Raw genomic sequence first — 17539 nt, 5'->3', positions numbered from 1 at the left:
ACTGGAGTGGAGTGGGGGTGGGGGGGAATAGTACCTACTCGGGCCTGACACTGCGTACAAGCAACCCAGTGACGTGCCAAGACTGCACCTGGAATGTCCGTCGCTATGTAGAACCGGCCAAGGCGTGAATGCGGCTGATAACCGAGCGGGCTAGGATGGCCAAGAAGCAGTATTATGCTCCCCGGACCGGAGGATTCAGATGCTGGGGGTGGCAGAGGCAAAAGAGGCAGCTCCCGTGCGATGACGCTATCACGGCCTGTCCGGCGTCGAGCTGGCGCGGGCGGCGCCGCCTTACTCATCCTTCTCGTCGTCCCCGTCGTCCTCATCCTCCTCATCCTCCCCATCCTCCCCATCCTCCTCGCACAATGGCGATGCAGCATATTGCAGACACGCGCCGATACGATGATCAGTTGCTCGGTTGGGCCGAATCGCCGGTTCACGCGCGCACCGCCAAGCGCCAGTAGTCCGCCCTATGCTATGCCTCGCAGCTGGCCGCCAAATCTCCTGCCCTTCTTGGCCCTAACCCGGCGTCAACCACTCCCGTCCTCCCTACCACCAACCCTGCCAGCTCCAGCATCGCTGCAGTCCGCTGTATTGCTCCAGCGACGCCAAGCACGGCGCCAGTCGATGGCGTCCCCCACGGGCGCGTCCGTTGCGGCAGGTCCTATGGCTTTGCTTTTGATCCTGGGGCCTTGAAGCCCGTCTCCGCTGCGTCATTCGCCCGCTGGCATGCCCGGCTCCCCCTGCCAACTGGCCTGCGCAATATACATGATGCTTCAGACCTGACCAATGTGGAAATTCCAGCTCTGTCCCGCCGGTGCTTTTGTCGGTTTGCGCACCGCTTCCGGAAAGCCTGCTGGGGCACACCCAGACGTGCCCGCGCGACTCAGTGGTACCTCGCGATAACACTGCAGCGCCTGGACGCCCATTCTCAACACGGAAGACCAAGGCGATGCCTTGCTAAGCCCGGCCATACACATTCAAGCCCGGCTGCAAGGCTGCCTTGGCAGGAACTCACAGCCACTGTCTCCTGCTCTGTCGGGCGCAGTGTCTCCGCCGCTGCAATGCACCGCGGAAAAGTACAAACATTGGCAGACCGCAGCCGGCCGTTAGCATGCCGTATGACAGCTGGCAGCGGGCTGCTGGCTGGTTGCTGGCTGGTTGCTGGTAGCGCACATTGCAAGCGTGCTCACAATAGGGGGGACGGGGCAGAAAAGCAACAGCAGCCCTCCGGACACGGCGACGGCGACATGCAGACTTCAATCGCACCGTAACACTCAGATTACTGTGGCGACCCTGGCATTCGGGAGCAACCGTTGGATCAGCTGCCTCTTTCGCATTCGCCCCAGGCCTTTGATTGGGAAAAGCTTAGCCTATGCAGAGATAACGTACTGACTAGACCCGGACTAATTGGCATCCACCGTCCACCCTAACAGCCACGGCGGACTTCTGGTTAAGACTTTGCCAAGCAATAATACCCCCCGAATGGGAAGGCCCAAGAATACACCCAGTCGATCAGTCTTGGTATTCAGTAGACGATGCAATAGGAAGGTCGACATCGACTTTGTACTCGACGCTGTAAGCCATGTCCTGCAAGCCCTGGGAGACGACAGGTTTGCTATAAGTATCCAGTAGTCTGCCCTCTTCACATCCATCATCAGCCAGCTCATTCAGTCGCTTCTCTACCATCGCTTCTACACAGTCCACCAGTCTTTAGACTATCCACACTCATCAAACACCATGCGTTTCGAATCCATCCTCGCTGCTGCGCTTCCCGCGCTCGTCCTGGCTGCTCCCACTCCCCAGGACCCCGACTTCACCTGGGACGACACTCCCGAGGACTCCATTGTTGGTGGAACTGCCGCCTCTGCTGGCGAGTTCCCCTTCATTGCCTCTCTCCAGGTCAGCGGCCGCCACATCTGCGGTGGAACCCTCATCAACAGCAACACCATTGTCACTGCTTCCCACTGCTCGGTTCGCGATGTCATTGGCTCTCCTTCCAACCTCCGCGTCCGCGTTGGCTCTTTGGTAAGTTTCACCTTTAGCGCTCCACACTCGGAGAAAAAAGAAGTAGCTAAACTAACGCACGCTACAGAGCACCACTTCCGGTGGTACCCTCGTCGGCGTCTCCGCCGTCTACACCCACCCCAACTACAACGCCGCCACCTACGACTACGACGTCGCCATCTGGAAGCTGTCCACTCCCGTCTCCGCCGGCGGCAACATTGCCTTCGCCAGCCTCCCCGCCTCCGGCTCCGACCCTGCCTCGGGCGCCACCAGCACCGTCGCTGGATGGGGTGCTACCCGTGAGGGTGGCAGCGGCTCCGCTAGCCTGCTCAAGGTCAGCGTGCCCGTCGTCGCTCGCGCCACCTGCCAGGCCTCCTACCCCCAGGAGACTATCTCCACCCGCATGTTCTGCGCTGGTGTCACTTCTGGTGGCCGTGACTCTTGCCAGGGTGACTCTGGCGGCCCCATTGTCAACTCTGCCAAGGGCTTCATCGGTGTCGTTTCTTGGGGCTACGGATGTGCTCGTCCTAACCTCCCTGGTGTCTACGCCCGTGTCTCTGCTCTCCTTCCTTTCATCCAGCAGTACGCTTAAGCGTGCGCTGATGAAAGCGATTGAGCTACTGCCTCTTCTAGGGCAATGATGATGTTTGGACTGTCATGGCCATGGGCTGATGGACTGAATGATGGATCTTTTCTGGGGTTTATATTTATACTTTTTTGTATATATCATGTGCTGTTTGTGATGGAATCAATGCGGTAATTACTCATTTGCCTCGCTCTGAATGTGAATTGCAACATCAAGTGATCTGACTGCTTGCCCTTTACAAAAAATTCTCTTGTAAAATACAATAAAGAAGGAATTGTTTCATAAACACGCTTTATGATATTACCCACTCCCTGCTTCAGCATCAGACTTACTTATCATTCAAACAAAGTAAACTCGACTAAAAGTAACTCAAATTACCCCAATCTATCAATTGCCTCTGACTTTTCAAATTCAAACCCTTGCAATCCTGCAGCATGCAGGGTGTAAGATAGCTAACAATATTCCTAAATGATACATCCCTACCACCCTTCTTCGGCATTTTTTGTTTCTCTGCACGTATATGGATGTATGCCAAAAGTCTAGAAGAAGAGGTATCAAGCCCCCCTGTCATAGTTCCAGACTTAACATCACTGCCCTAAACATGGTAACCCCTTCCCACTTACCATGATGGAATATAGCTCTACTCAACACACGTAGATGACTCCACAGGATTGACCTTATCTCACGAAAGACGCAAAATCCAGTTTATCTGCACGGATAATAGGTCCCGGAATTGATCTAGGTAAGAACGCCATTAGAACCTGCTAAGTAGATGAGGGTGTGTGTGAGGAGTTCACATGCTGGTGCCCAGGTGGTGAATAGCTGAGATGTTGTGGGTGATACACAGAGTAAAAGATGGTAGAGTCTATAGTGCGGCGCAGCATGCAGTAGTGGAAGAGGGTACGGTTGAAGAGGAGAATATTCATCTAACCTTCTTTTGCTCGATCCCCTGTCGTTCCCTTACTGGTAGTAGTTCCCGCTGCGCGGTGGTCCGTGCGGCACAAGCCACGCCGCGTCGGAGACCTGACGGTGTCCCCCTAGCCCATGAAAGCGTTCTGACGAACATCACCTCCAGCCCTAACCAGAGGACGACCGAGGAAGCAGCACGCGTCGTGCTCGACGTTCGCCAGGAACTGCAGACAAAGGCGCTACTACGGGGGAGGCAGAACTGTCAGAATACATCAGAGATAAGTTACGGCATGTTGGCGCAGCCCAGGGTAAAAGGAAGATAGCAGCTAATGATGGAAAAGACAGATATAACGGCGACAAAGCGCGTGATCAGCGCGATATTCATGGTCTACAGCTGGCTCTGACGTCAGACTTATCATACCATCCGCCCAGGCACCGCCCGAATATCAGGGCAAAACTTCCTCGCTTTTCCCCGCACGTTACACCCATATAGTCTACATACACACCTATATCATATCTCTTTGCGAGTTTATAGCGCGGTATAGCGTTTTCTGGTACCCTCATTACGCCTTTCGGGATGGAACCTACTTACTTTGACCCTGCAATCTATCAAACCCAACATGAAGGCAGCGAAAGCCTAGCGATCAACAACAAGTTTATTCATCGTTTCTTGGCACGTTTAGCACTTCATACTACAGCCAAAATCTTCACTAGAAACGGCCCCTGCATACCGATTTCGAGACGTATGATGCTCAAAACGGGATGCTCAGTACACCTAACTGAAGCGGTCACGATGAAGTATGTTGCTGAACACACGTCAATTCCTGTACCAAAAGTCTATTGCTCTTTCCTCCACAAGAAGAAAGCGTATATCGTCATGGAACGAATCACAGGCGAAGATCTGGCAACCGTTTGGAAGCATTTATCCAAGCAATCTCTTCAGAAAATATTCGCACAGTTAAAGGATATGATACAAGAGCTTCGAAATTTGGAGCCTCCGCCTGGAACAGGGATAGAGAGTTGCGTTGGTGGCTCTTTATACGATTCCCGCCTGCCGCACGGGACTCCGCGCTTCGGACCTTTCAAATCAACCCAAGAGTTCCATCGTTGGCTAAGGAAGAATCTTGAGGCAACGCAAATAGGCAGCCATGTCACCAGTGAGGACGCGGACGACATTAAAGCAATGATTGCTAAACATGACGGTCCTTGGCCCGCTCCAGTTTTTACACATTGTGATTTGAACCCATCTAATATCTTAATTAGTGGGGATAAGATAGTTGGGATTATTGATTGGGAGTTCTCAGGATGGTACCCTCCCTATTGGGAGTACACGTCTGCTTGGCTTGGAAACCTGCTTAGAACCGAGTGGCAGGAGATTCTTATTTCATTGCTCGACCCATATCCCGAAGAACTGGACATGGAAAAGACCCGTCACAAGTGGTGGGGTGAATGGTGAAGTTGGCGCCTCACCGCATGGGTTCATCGGAACCTATCTGACTGCAGATCTTCCTTCCTCACGGCACAGTTTCCTTCCCTTCAAGCAGATCGTATGTTGGCTTGGGCCTGAGCAGTCCAACTCAGAAGTACCCACGCACGTTCCGTCTTTTGCAATCTCATCTAAAGCGTCTTGACCCAGGTACGACATCTCCAATTTGGGTCTCCGTTGACGACTGGAAGATTCCGAAGAATATTGACGAGACGTTGTTCGTTCTCCACCTTTGCGATGAGAATACGCCCAAGTAACGTATTTGTCAATCGCACATCCAGGACATCCTTCTCTTCATACACGCACCCACCTACAGGGCTGTTCTTCACGTGGTAACGAGCCCCTGGGACTTCTTTGCCCTTCTCTACTTTCGGTCCAATCAGGAATGCCCAATGATATCTAGCCGAATTAATACATGCCGGCCGACGTAGATGGACTTTACGGGATACCTTCTTTCTTCGTTGCCTACGACTCCACTAGGGTACAGCGCAATATATAGGCGTTTCTTATTTGCAGTCATCTTGTCTCCCTGCCACCTTGCTTTCAATATCTCGCCCCGAATGAGACTGTAGAGCGATGGTTCGAGTATGCACAAACAAAGCAATAAAAATCAATTGACAGGAAACTGTTTGAAAAGCAGGCAACACTTGCAATGGCATTTCAACAATCAAATCCAGTATTTGGATCATCGCAAATAGAACAAGCGCCGCACGCAAAATCCCTCACGTTTCATTCAACCGCAGCGGCAATTCCTTGATTGGTGTTGCGAAGAACTGTGAGTCTGCGGCGTGGTGGCGCTTGTAAACTCATCCTCAAATAAACCTGCTTGAAAATCCCCCGTGCTTACCACAGCGGCTACCTCAATCTCTCATTGTACAATGACATGTAAAAACAAAGAAAGATATTTATGTCTAAACGCGAAACCTAAGCAAATAAAAAAAACTTGTATCCTGTAAACATGTTGTACATTCATATTCAATATCTATTTCACATGTCAAAACCGCGCTGTATCCCTCTTTGCAACACCCAGCCCACTCAACCCCCCACCACTACTTCTCCCTCCAAGCGACGACCGCTCGCTGCGCTCTCTCTCTGCGGCATTCCCCAGGCTGATTCGCTTCAAGGGGCTAACATCTCTCTTGCTGGGGCTCGCTCTGCGCTCAAACGCGCCGCCCAGACTATCTTTTCCCCTCGCAGCGCTCCTGTCGCCATCCCTGAGGATGAAATTTGAACTGGATGATTTGCGCAGTGGAGATGCGGCATGCGTGTTGATGCCTAGGTAGCCTCCGTCGGTTGATTTTGCGTCGGCGTTGGCTCGGGCAATGACAGGGGCTTGGCGGAAGGGGTTTGGTGGCTGGGAGGAGCGAATCGGAGAGAACATGTCGGCGTCGGTGCCCGTAGACGTGGTTGCGTACTGTGGGGGGTTGCTGTCGCGACGGCGGAGGGAGGGCGTGTTGGACGAGGCGCGTGAGACCGATGCCGAGGCTGAATGATCGGGATCGTACTGCGAGGCGTAGTTGGCGTTGGGGTTTGTGCGGAAAGTGCGGTTGATAATGGTTCGGGGCGTGTAGGTGACGATTTCGCTGGCTAGGTCTTGACTGCTGCCCTTGACCCCGACGCTTGAATCGTGCGTGCGGTTCTTTGAAATGGTCTGTACGCCGACATCGCGACATGGCTTCTGCAGCGATGGGTGCACAAACTTACTGTCGTACTCATGGAGCACTTGGCGGCTGATGAGCGCGTTATCCTTGATCTGCTGGGAAAAGGAGCTCCTCAGCCACCAAAGCTGCAGAGACAGCACCGCCCCGAATAAAATGGTCGTTGTAACTCGGACACTGGGGCTCGGATCCAGAGGGCCAACAGGAAGATTGAGACAGTAGAGCACCACATGCAGCGGGCTGAAGAGACAGAACAGCTCCAGACACAGGGGGTTTGGGTCCCAGACAGCAACCTCCCACACGTCTCTGCCCTCTACCGGATGCGCCCTGCTCGCGGCATCGTTCTTGACCAGATTCCTTACAAACTGCATGGGGCTCGCCGAGGCAGGGGACGAGTCGACCCGAACGCGCTTCGCGCTGGGTGTGCGCGGCGCCACGTCGACCTTTTGTTCAAACAGACGATAGTACCTCCTCTTTCCCCAAACCAGCCATGCGTTGACAAAACTGAGTCCGCCCAGCACCATGACTACCAAGCCCAGTATCCACTTGATCCACCCAGGGCCGTCGACTTGGTTGAAGACACCGTCATCGTCTGAGGCGGCAGGCGCGCCACTGTTTGCCTGGGCGAGCACGAAGAGAACATTTGCGCCGAAGCCAAGATAGAGCGCATACGAAGCGGCGAACTCGTCCCAGTCGGAGCTATTGAGTTCTTCGGAGATCCAAATCAGCCAGTCGGAAGGATCGAGGTAGGCTCTGATACGTTCGGAGAGTGGCGCGCGGCGCACGAGACGGGGCATGGTGGAGCGCAGAAATGGGTATTAATTAGTAGAGCGGCGGGTGGAAAAAAAATTGTGTATTTCAGCCGGAGGAGAAGGGAGTAGAAAAGAAGGCGGGGGGCGTCGGTTTCGCGGTTCACGACATGGCGTTGTGTTGCAGAGCGCAAACGGAGAGGGAGTGAAAGAAGTCGAGGGTCCAAACATTTGGCCAAACGCGGACTAGGCGCCATGACGACGGCCTGCAGCTCACCGTCGGGCGGGCAGCTCCATGACCAGCAGCCAAGCCCCGACCTCACGACAGCTGCCCTCCATACACATTTCGCCATGGCAGCACCGGCAGCAGAGTACAAGGACAGGCAGTTTTTGGCCGTCATCGGCGATGAGGTGTGTATCTGGCGAAAGCTGGGCGTGCGCATGGGCAAAGCTAACGGTTGGCAGGACACTTGCACGGGCATGCTGCTCGCGGGCGTAGGCGTATGCTATTGCTTTCTCAGGCGTCGCGACAGAAGACCGGACTGACGAGTGGTGCAGCACGTTACCCAGCCGCCCGACAGCCAAAAGAACTTCCTGGTCGTGGACAGCAAGACGGAAACGTCGACCATTGAGGCTGCCTTTGACCGCTTCACCACCGAGCGCAAGGATATTGCTATCCTGCTCATCAACCAGCATGTACGTCGAATGGCCGGCCCAGCGCGAGCATCTGTTGGGTGTCTGATGCGCATGTCTGATGTTTGAATCGGGTTGCAGCAGCAGCAGGCTGACAAGAGCTAGATTGCTGAGAGGATACGACACCGCGTCGAGTCGTACACGGCAGCCTTTCCTTCGCTGCTGGAGATTCCGTCCAAAGACCACCCTTACAATCCTGAAAAGGACAGTGTGCTGAAGCGCGTGAGGAGGTTGTTTGGAGAGTAGACGGCCTTGCACGCGAGCCGCATGTACAGCATGTATCGCGCCTCCTGCTGTCCTGGCACTAAACATACTAGCCAGTCCACGATTTGTCACAGATTATGTAGCCATGTTTAGGAAATGATATCCATCAATTGCAAAAGCAGAGTGCCATTACCGTGTGCATATCCGTCGTATCTACATTAACCCATGGTCCAGCTCTCGACTACAAACGCAAGCCTTACACCAAAATCCAACACATGATTGGCATTGCGCATTTTCCAAAACAAATTCATCCCATTCTCACAACTCATTCCTTCGTCGCAACCGCTCCTGCACCATGCTTGCCAAAGGCCCAGACATTTGCACTCGTGGCTGCCCGAATTTCATCTTACCCCCGCCCTTGGCATTCTCCTCCTCCATGCCTCCCCTGCGTTGTTGAAATCAGACACCGTTGTTTTGGTCGTGTGGTGTGGTGTCGAACTAGACTTGAAAACATTTACCGGTGGAATGCGATCTTGGCCGTGAGGCAGGTAATCTTGTCGCCATTCTCGGTAAGGACATCGGCGAGAACCGTGTACTGGCCCTGTGGCACTGTTAGCATCATGTCGCAATCTACGTGACAGACTTGTGCGACGCACCGGAGGAATCTCCCTGGGCAGGTCAACGTCCTTGGTCAAGCTCATCTCGCCCTTCTCGAGCGGGCAGTCGAGATCTCCCTTCTTGATGGTGTCGCACCCATCGGCATTCTGGTTGATGAGCGTGATGAGGCCGTACTTGACCTGCAGGTGCATGGTGAAACCCTCGTCAACTTCCTGCTTGAAGTTGCCCGTGGCCTTGATGCTCAGCCTCTCGCCACTACACACGCGTTAGTCTCCGTTGGCGACGTAGCTGGCTTCCAAAAGGCTTCGGATGTAAGCAGGACGTACGGCTTGGGCGGGTTGGGGCTAAGGTCAACCTTCTCAATCGTGAGAATGTCGTCGGCTGGGTCGCCGCAGAAGTACAGCGGGTTGTCGCCCGGCACCTTGTAGTCTTCCTTGACCACGATCTGGTCGCCTCCCAGCCACGAAGGCGTGGCAGAGACGGAGACGGCGCTGAGCGCGGCAAGCAAGAGCGCAGTGAGCTGCATGGCGGCGACGGCAGCAAGGGAGCAAGGGAGCAAGGGATGAGCTGCGAAGACGTGTCTTGGCGGGAGGAATAGGTGCGAGGGTACTTTTTGCAGATGCGAGGCCCAAAGTTGGGGAAGGTGATTGGGGTTAGCTGTGGAGGGAGGGATGTGGAGCTCTGCTCGTGATAAGGATGGCGTCTGGATGGCGGCCGCGATTCCATGGTGAGGCTGGGGCGAAGCAGAGGTAGCGCACGGGCCCTGTTGCCAACGTCATGGCGTTGGGTCACGTTCCTTGCCTTAGCTCCTGCGCTAGCCCGATTCGGCCGTGACGCCTGCTCTCCGCACCCGGCGCCTGCATATCACAGACTGTCACGATATTGCACCAGGTCCGCGATACGCCCCTCAATCAATCTCTGTTGGGTTTTCTCAAGTCTCATTGCAAAGCTTTGGTTATTCGTTCTAGTCTCATGTTCGCATCGAGCTGCCTGTCGCGTACACACGGAACGTCAATGCTTGCGGGAGCTAAACAGTTGTGGAGTATTGACGCTAGCCTCGTTGTAGCACAGCCGCCGCAATTCTTCATACACCTGATCTGAAAACTGTGGCTTCTCAATACACAATGCGCTCTGGGTGGGCGGCAGGAGCTGACATATCTCATATTCTTCTGGCTGTGGTAAACCATCCTATATGCACTAGAAAATGAAAATGTATTTCATTCCACTAGCGCTCACATGTTATTTCTATTACCTTTATTGGTCACATTTAGACTACTGGTATACCACTTCTAGTCTTTCTGCACCACCAAGACATTGTATATTTGGAATATATTTGAGCACAACTCACGAATCTTGTGGTACAAGATACGGCCAGTGGATCCATTTGAAATAAGTAGCTGTTGTTATGTGTGATTTGAACGTGCTGACGTAGCGTTTTCACAACTGTTGGAGCTGCTAGACTGATAAGTTAGATCGGGGTCAAGCGAATTAAACAGATCCGTAGTCTTTACAAGATAGCAAGATATGAAACTATACGCTACTACCACGATTGATACAGCCAATAAGCGAGCTTCCCACTCATCCTATCAACTTGCAGTCGGTCTAATCAGTCTGATCCAAGCTGCGACAACAGCGCAGTAGAGTACAAGATGGAAGACGGCAGTAAGGTAATCTACGTTAGTTAGAATACATTTGCCAACATCTTTGCCTAAAAAGTGGCCTTATTCATTTGCGAACCCGATAGGTGGCAGGAGCTTGTTAAATCCGTCCGTGTATTATTGGTTGGAGATGTCCACTTCAATCAGTGTGAAGGGAATCGTAAGATCAAAGCGGTCCTGTTATCCCATATCTTAAAGGACGAGTGGCGAATGATAACTTGGTCAAATCCAAAGCCGTTACGCTATTCTCTACAACGACAAGTAGCTCAAAGTTTGGTACTGAACCTCAACCATCCAATTTAGACTACCAAACAGCTGTTGATTCTAATAGTACAGAGCGCCATCTAGGTACTAACTATGCTATCGGCGTCAAGATTTACAATTCCCGCGCCATACCCAACCACTATGAAGATACAGCGTTACCGCACAGAATGATACTTGTATTCACATCACCAGCCAGGCATTTGATGGAGCCGAACAACCTGAGAAGAGTCATAGGCACATCCAAACCATACCTGCGTTACCAAGAACGCTGATTGAAGCGATTATACCCCTTCCATCCCAACTTCCTCGGGCACAAATCTACCTCCAGCATCGCCTGTTCTCCACACGCGTAAATAGCCAGATTAATCCAGCCATACATATTCCTCTCGCATCGCAACCAACCCAGGGCCTATCATGCCAATTCCCACCACGCACACACGAGTCATCATACCCCTGCCCGGGGGTATTTTCCCGAGAATTCTGACTCTTGGATGCAACCACCGCCTAACATCCCTCGTAACCCGCACATGCACATGCACATGCAGCGCGCCCCTCCCTCAACACAATGTGGAGAAACAAAAAAAAACGGACGAGTTCACAGTTGTCCCTGTAGGGCGATGGAATGCGGGGAGGGGATCTCAACTAATCATGTCACATCGCTGACTTGAGCGCTAGACTGCAAAGTGCAATCCAGACTGCTCATCAGCACCCGTGTAGCGTCAATTGTGCTGGGCCCCAACAACCAATCTACTGTACGCGCACAGATGCCTGGATGCAGGTAAGCGGGGTGGCTACTAAGCATTTTGCTTGGTGGTGCTTAGGTGTGTAAAATATAGTACGCTGTTGTAACCTTGTTTGAATATAGTTTTTCCTTTTGCTTTCGACTTTGCTGGCACGATCTGGGCTGCAGGATACTTTAGACCGGCGTCTCCCCCTTCTCGAGGAAAGAAAAAAAAATAACAGAGGGCAGCTGGGCACCATGGCTTCGGCAAGGGATGTCGAGAAAGATGGCAATGTCACCGATAAATACACGGCATGTTTGGCCCCCAGCTGATGAATCGCGAATGTCTAACACCAACGACGGAGTAGGACACGCAAGCCATTTCCACAGTCGAAGACCCAGATTCGCCTGCCGAGCGTGCCCTAATCCTCAAGCAAGACCTGCGCATCATCCCCCTCTCCGCAGGCATCTACCTGCTGTGTTTCCTGGACCGGTCCAACATCGGGAATGCGAAGACGCTCAACGCAAATGAGGGCCAATCGCTGCTGCAGCAAACACACATGAGCAACTACGACTTCACCACCGCGCTCATGGTGTTCCTCGTCGCGTACGCCGTGTTTGAAGTCCCCAGCAACTATTTCCTCAAGAAGCTCAAGCCCAGCCGCTGGATCGCGTTCCTCATGTTTGCCTGGGGCGCATGCACGATTGGGCTGGGGGGCGCGCAGAACTACGCTACGGTGACGGCGGTGCGGTTTCTGCTCGGCATGTTTGAAGCGGGCTTGTTCCCAGGCCTCGTGTATTACCTCACCTTTTGGTATCGCGCGCGCGAACGCAGCATCCGCGTGGCTATCATCCTGGCGAGTGCCACGCTGGCGGGGGCGTTTGGCGGCGCCATTGCCTACGGCGTTGGGCATATGAAGATGGTGCAGGGCCTTGCGGCGTGGCGGTGGCTGTTCATTCTCGAGGGCATCCCCTCGTGTGTCTCGTCCGTCGCCGTGTGGTTCTTCCTCCCAGACTATCCTGAACAGGCGTCGTGGCTGTCGACGGCCGAACGCGAGTTGGCGGTTGCGCGGTTGGAACACGAGGGGTCCAAAGGGGATGCGCCGTCGCTGTCGTGGGAGACGGCAAAGGCGACGCTGCTCGACGCAAGGCTGTGGGTGCATTATGTCATTTACTTTGGTATTTCGGCGCCTTTCAGCTCGCTGTCGCTGTTCACGCCTACCATCACGGCGGGTCTGGGCTACGAGAATCTGCAGGCCCAGCTGATGACGGTTCCGCCGTACGTGGTGGCATACGTGGTATCCATCCTGACTGCTTGGTCGTCGGACTATTTCAACGCTCGAGCGTTGCATTCTGCCGTCTTGTCCACCATTGGCGCAATCGGCTTCCTTGCTTCGGCTCTTCTTCCTGCAGACGCTTACCACGCGCGGTATGGGTGTTTGATTGTGGCGGCTAGCGGTGCATTTTCTTGCATTCCACCGCTACTCGGCTGGCTGAGCAGCAACATGCACAGTACTGCTGCCGCCGGACTAGCTATCGCCCTGAATGTCTCTTGGGGTGCCCCCGGCCAAATCGTAGGTGTGTGGATCTACAAGGCAAACGAAAAGAAAAAGGGGTATCCGACGGGCCATTGGACAAACTTTGCAATGCTCATCATGGTTGCTGTCGGATGTGTTGGACTGCGCTTTTACTACCAATGGCGAAACAAGAAGTTGCAGCGATTGGGTCCAGACGAAACAGGCATCATAAAAGAGTTTAGCTACTGAGAAATCGTATATTGAATGTAGGTTGATGAAGCTCGGTATTGCCACTGGCTCACGCCGTCATTACATTATGTGTGAAACTATGATCGGTCAACATCGTTTTGCTTCTCGTACTGCGCCGCCGTGTCCCTAAGCACAGGCTTCAGCGCATCAGCTGCTTCGCGCGTGAACTTGCGTGCCGAGACCTTGTGCTCAAACATGAGATCGAGCTCAGAGTATGTGAAGCCCTTTGGCTCGGGAAGGCGGAAGTAACCCCAGATGATGAAGAGCACTGCGATGCCGGCCCAGAAAAAGCCGCCCTTGGCACCCCAGTTCCAGTCGTTCTTGCCGACCATCTTGGGCATGATGGTGTTGGTGACGAAAACGATCGAGTTGTACGATGCACGAGAGAGGGCAACCGTCTTGACTCGGAGACGGGACGACGGGATTTCGGCCGCGAGTGAATAGCAAATGGGTCCGAGTGAAAGCTGGTTTCGTTAGACATGAGACGAAAACGGGGATACTGAGGATGACATACCTGGAAACAAAAAATCATAAGGATAATCATAATACCTCCTGCAAGACCAGCACTCTTGTTTGACGGTGGTGTAAGGCCAATGAACCCCACAATCATGAGAATAAGGAAGATGGAAGTAAGACCAACAAGGTACATGGGTCGTCGTCCAAACCTCGTCATGATCCACCAAGCAATGAAGCACCCAACAAGGCCTAAGCAATCCTGCCCAACGGTAAGATGGAACGCATCGTTCTGACTGAGGCCGACGCTACGCATCCACTGTGTCCCGAACCCCATGAAAGGAACGCCACACAGAGCTTGAGTAATAAACGCCATAGAAGATACCTCCGTCCGATGTAGGTCACTTCCTCGGAATAGGTGCCAGTAGTTAGTACCCGCGCTGACCTGCTTTTCGTACTGATTTGTAACGACCATCATTTCAACGTGTGCATCCAAGTCAAAGCAGACGCCTTCGATGGGGGTCGTAATCTTACGGATGGCGTCTTTGGCCTCGTCGATGCGGCCTTGTCTGACGAGCCACCATGGAGATTCCGGTGCGAGGAGGGTAGCAGTTAGGATTGGAATGGGCCAGATCCACTGGAGCGCAAAAGGAATGCGGTAGCCCCACTGGGTTTGGTTCTTCATAAGTCCGCTGAGAATACCAGTGGATAAAAGACCGCCAATGACCCAGCACATGTTGATCCAGGATGTCATGTATCCTGGTATCAGTCAGCAACATGATGCGTCTTTGGATTCACTACACGTACCTCTCAGATGAGTCGGGCACAGATCAGCAGCATACGAAATTGCCAGTGTCTGGAAAATACCCCAGGGGAGACCTTGGATAATACCACCCACGAGAAACATCTCTAGGCCCGTGGAGAAGAATGGGATGAAAACGGCACCAGTCATAAAGAGCATGCTGCCAATCATAGTCTTCTTGTATCCAATCCATTCAGTAACGTAACCGTTAAGGATGAGTCCGAGAATGCATCCGACCTATATGGTCATGTCAGCCATGACGCTGGTGGTACCGACAATCCAGTGCGATGCGTACCTGTGTTCCATTGAGAATGATAGTCTGCCAACGCGACGAGACAATCCTGGTGCCTTGAGCGTCGACTTGGTCACCGAACCTGTCGCAGAAAGGCTGGAAGGCGAAAAACTTGTTCATGAGACTGGTATCGTATCCCTCCATGACGACACACAGCGAAATGATGAAAGAGAAGATGATTGCCTTCCACCAGAACCGCAGGGATTGTCGGACAGTCATGTTGTGCTCATTGTTGATGGCCGCGTCGGTATCGTCGACGGTGGCGGGCCCATGCGAAGTGACATGCTCGGCCACTTGGGCTTCGGCCTTGTCTTTCGAAGCCATGTCGAACTAGACTCCAGACCGTGTCAAGTACACAGGGTGTGGATGTGGGAGTTGAAGATTGGGAGCAGAGACTGCAGAGACAAGACACACATGGGGCCGAGGCATATATAGACCGACCGACGGTGTGGCTTCAGGTGTAATGCATCCGAAAAACAGGCAAGTGTCATACCACGAGTGAAGGGCTAGCCCGAGGACCTGGGTAGCCGAGATGCTTGGTGGTAGCCGGGAAAGGGCAAGGCCTGATCGATTTGCGGGGAAGCACATGGCGGAGACGGTGATAGACGGTGATAGACGGTGCCCATGGGGACAGGATGGAGCGCTCCAGTGTGCATCTTGTCCAATGGCGAGGATGGGGGAGGTTTGCCCAGTCGGCCGCCAGAGAAGACGAGCCTTTTCCGCCCATATTCCGCCGCTAGCGGAGCCGAGGCTCGTGCGGCAGGCGGACCCATTTCCTGTTCAGGAAAAGCGTATTCCCTCCGTGGTTGGCGCGAGTCATGCCCCGCCGCCGTCTTCTTCACCTCCATCAGCTTTTCCGCCACTTTCCCGCCCAACATGCCCCGGATGCTTCTAAGCTGCCATGCGCAAGCCCTCTGCCTGTACAGTCTGCCGGTAAGCCTTCCACCCGCGGCGAGCATGGCACGCACATCCTGACTGGGCCCAAGAGCGCGTCGTCGCAAATGCATCTACCTACACGCACACCAAGAGGGTGCCGCCTGCGAGTATTGCTCGTTACATGGCCTAAAATGCCTCCAAGGTCCACCAGAAGGCGGGTATTATGCACGGCGGAAAGCTAGACTCGAATCAACCAAGACATCCCCACAACCTGCTCCCAGCCAGGCTGTCTCATCATCGAGTTCCAGTGCTCAAGAGCTGCCGCCCATTCCACTCAGGCGCGAACTGGTCGACTTATATTTCGACTACATTCACGACCAGTTCCATTCCATGTACCACCGGGCGTCTTTCGTCGACCATGTCATGAACGACCGAGTGCCGGCCATTGTACTCTTTGCCATCTTCGCCCTGTCTGCAAGGTTCTCCACTAGCCAAGCATTCGATGCGACTGACCCGGGGGAACGGGGTGAACCTTACCGGGTACGAAGCGAGGAACTGCTGAACATCCGTCATGTGCACCCCACCACGGTCCAAGTGTGCATTCTATTAGGCGCATACGCTGCCGCCAGTGGCCAGACCGATGTCGAGAACATCTTTTACAGCATGGCTGGACGCATGTGCCTTGCCCTTGACTTACCAAACCGTCCCGTAGCGAGCCTGGTGGAGCGTGAATTGAATATCAGGATATGGTGGACCATCTGCATGATTGATGTTTGGTCATCAACCGCAGTCCGATTGCCGCGCATCATGCCATTTCATAGTGCCGTACCTCTCCCAGTTGACGAAGTCCCTTTCGGTTCCATGGGCACGGATTCAGAGTATGGTTTCGTTGAACAGGCATCATCCTCCATGTCTTCTCCACTGCTGGCTGAGATGGTGAAGCTCAATAGAATCCTGGCCAGGATCATCGACTTTAACAACACATGTGTATCAGAACACCTTGAAGGCCTGCCTCTAGAAAAAGGCATGCGCGAGCTGTCACGCGACTTGGACGTCTGGCTCCAAGACTTGCCGCCGCATATGCGCGACACACCAGAAAACTTCAACTACTTTGCATCGCGGGGCCATGGCCGCATGTTTGCAGCTGTATATCTAGGATACTACCACTTTGGCCAGCTCCTAAACTACCAATTTCTGTCATCGTCGATTGAATCACCCGTCGAGGCTGGGCGATACGCCGACACTTGCAAGCAGCATGCTGCACGGCTCTGCTCGCTCGTTTATCGCTCCCATTCAACACCTGGTAATGAAGTCATGTATCCAGCAGTCTCGCACGTTCTCGTCATCGCATCTACTGTTCAGATTCACACGCTCCTTTTTTCCGGCGACGAAGGACAGATACGGATTTCGAAAGCTAGACTGGAGCGGAACTTTGAAATTTTGTTGCGGTTGCGCACATATTGGCCCAGTGTAGATGGCGCTATGAGTCGTCTCCGAGCGTTCCATCAAACCTGTCTTCGAAGCAAAGAGACTAGCTTTGTATTAGATCGATGGTTGCTGCGCTTCTTGGTCCAATTCGCCCCCCACATGGAGCTTGAACCGAGAGACCACGACCCTGAATACGAGGCGCTGCTGGCATTAAGTAAGCAGTCGCCGCTTTCATGCTATTCGGGTCTATCCCTATAGTAACATAGAAGATTGGAACACATGATGCATTCTAGTGTGATTCTCACGTGGATTTGAGCGGTGTCAACCATCGGCTTTAAGGCGACACGAGTAGTTGGGAAACGCATCCTT

At 53.5% G+C, this 17539-nt stretch overlaps 8 protein-coding genes across 8 annotated transcripts; 5 read left to right on the top strand and 3 right to left on the bottom strand.

Annotated features, from left to right (window-relative positions):
• Nucleotides 1-365: 365 nt before the first annotated feature.
• Nucleotides 366-1274, top strand: SETTUDRAFT_33016 (uncharacterized protein; the record flags this gene model as incomplete). Its single annotated transcript, XM_008029907.1, has 2 exons — nucleotides 366-434; nucleotides 489-1274. The coding sequence occupies 2 exons, from the start codon at nucleotides 366-368 to the stop codon at nucleotides 1272-1274; spliced, it is 855 nt and encodes a 284-aa protein (XP_008028098.1).
• A 466-nt stretch (nucleotides 1275-1740) lies between these two features.
• On the top strand, nucleotides 1741-2599 carry SETTUDRAFT_93425 (uncharacterized protein; the record flags this gene model as incomplete). Its single annotated transcript, XM_008030242.1, has 2 exons — nucleotides 1741-2028; nucleotides 2096-2599. The coding sequence occupies 2 exons, from the start codon at nucleotides 1741-1743 to the stop codon at nucleotides 2597-2599; spliced, it is 792 nt and encodes a 263-aa protein (XP_008028433.1).
• Nucleotides 2600-4079: 1480 nt separating this feature from the next.
• SETTUDRAFT_93384 (uncharacterized protein) lies at nucleotides 4080-4958 on the top strand (the record flags this gene model as incomplete). The annotated part of the gene is made up of 1 exon (XM_008030241.1): nucleotides 4080-4958. One exon carries the CDS (start codon nucleotides 4080-4082, stop codon nucleotides 4956-4958), a length of 879 nt encoding a protein of 292 aa, XP_008028432.1.
• A 58-nt stretch (nucleotides 4959-5016) lies between these two features.
• Nucleotides 5017-5584, bottom strand: SETTUDRAFT_172564 (uncharacterized protein; the record flags this gene model as incomplete). Its single annotated transcript, XM_008030240.1, has 4 exons — nucleotides 5438-5584; nucleotides 5135-5387; nucleotides 5098-5114; nucleotides 5017-5065 (listed from the first exon to the last, which is right to left on the bottom strand). The coding sequence occupies exons 1-4, from the start codon at nucleotides 5506-5508 to the stop codon at nucleotides 5017-5019; spliced, it is 390 nt and encodes a 129-aa protein (XP_008028431.1). The 5' UTR covers nucleotides 5509-5584.
• Nucleotides 5585-5945: 361 nt separating this feature from the next.
• Nucleotides 5946-9436, bottom strand: SETTUDRAFT_180124 (uncharacterized protein; the record flags this gene model as incomplete). The annotated part of the gene is made up of 7 exons (XM_008030239.1): nucleotides 5946-7399; nucleotides 7673-8250; nucleotides 8281-8392; nucleotides 8615-8737; nucleotides 8811-8893; nucleotides 8949-9150; nucleotides 9174-9436. The coding sequence occupies 7 exons, from the start codon at nucleotides 9434-9436 to the stop codon at nucleotides 5983-5985; spliced, it is 2778 nt and encodes a 925-aa protein (XP_008028430.1). The 3' UTR covers nucleotides 5946-5982.
• A 2375-nt stretch (nucleotides 9437-11811) lies between these two features.
• On the top strand, nucleotides 11812-13319 carry SETTUDRAFT_155321 (uncharacterized protein; the record flags this gene model as incomplete). Its single annotated transcript, XM_008030238.1, has 2 exons — nucleotides 11812-11869; nucleotides 11944-13319. The coding sequence occupies 2 exons, from the start codon at nucleotides 11812-11814 to the stop codon at nucleotides 13317-13319; spliced, it is 1434 nt and encodes a 477-aa protein (XP_008028429.1).
• A 73-nt stretch (nucleotides 13320-13392) lies between these two features.
• On the bottom strand, nucleotides 13393-15190 carry SETTUDRAFT_172561 (uncharacterized protein; the record flags this gene model as incomplete). Its single annotated transcript, XM_008030237.1, has 4 exons — nucleotides 13393-13783; nucleotides 13834-14531; nucleotides 14580-14811; nucleotides 14870-15190. 4 exons carry the CDS (start codon nucleotides 15188-15190, stop codon nucleotides 13397-13399), a joined length of 1638 nt encoding a protein of 545 aa, XP_008028428.1. The 3' UTR covers nucleotides 13393-13396.
• A 577-nt stretch (nucleotides 15191-15767) lies between these two features.
• On the top strand, nucleotides 15768-17428 carry SETTUDRAFT_21334 (uncharacterized protein; the record flags this gene model as incomplete). Its single annotated transcript, XM_008029813.1, has 2 exons — nucleotides 15768-15799; nucleotides 15853-17428. 2 exons carry the CDS (start codon nucleotides 15768-15770, stop codon nucleotides 17426-17428), a joined length of 1608 nt encoding a protein of 535 aa, XP_008028004.1.
• Nucleotides 17429-17539: the final 111 nt, after the last annotated feature.

This window comes from Exserohilum turcica (assembly GCF_000359705.1).
Source record: "Exserohilum turcica Et28A unplaced genomic scaffold SETTUscaffold_4, whole genome shotgun sequence".
In the NCBI taxonomy this organism is placed as follows: domain Eukaryota; kingdom Fungi; phylum Ascomycota; class Dothideomycetes; order Pleosporales; family Pleosporaceae; genus Exserohilum; species Exserohilum turcicum.
This window is presented reverse-complemented; position numbering and strand designations above follow the sequence as displayed.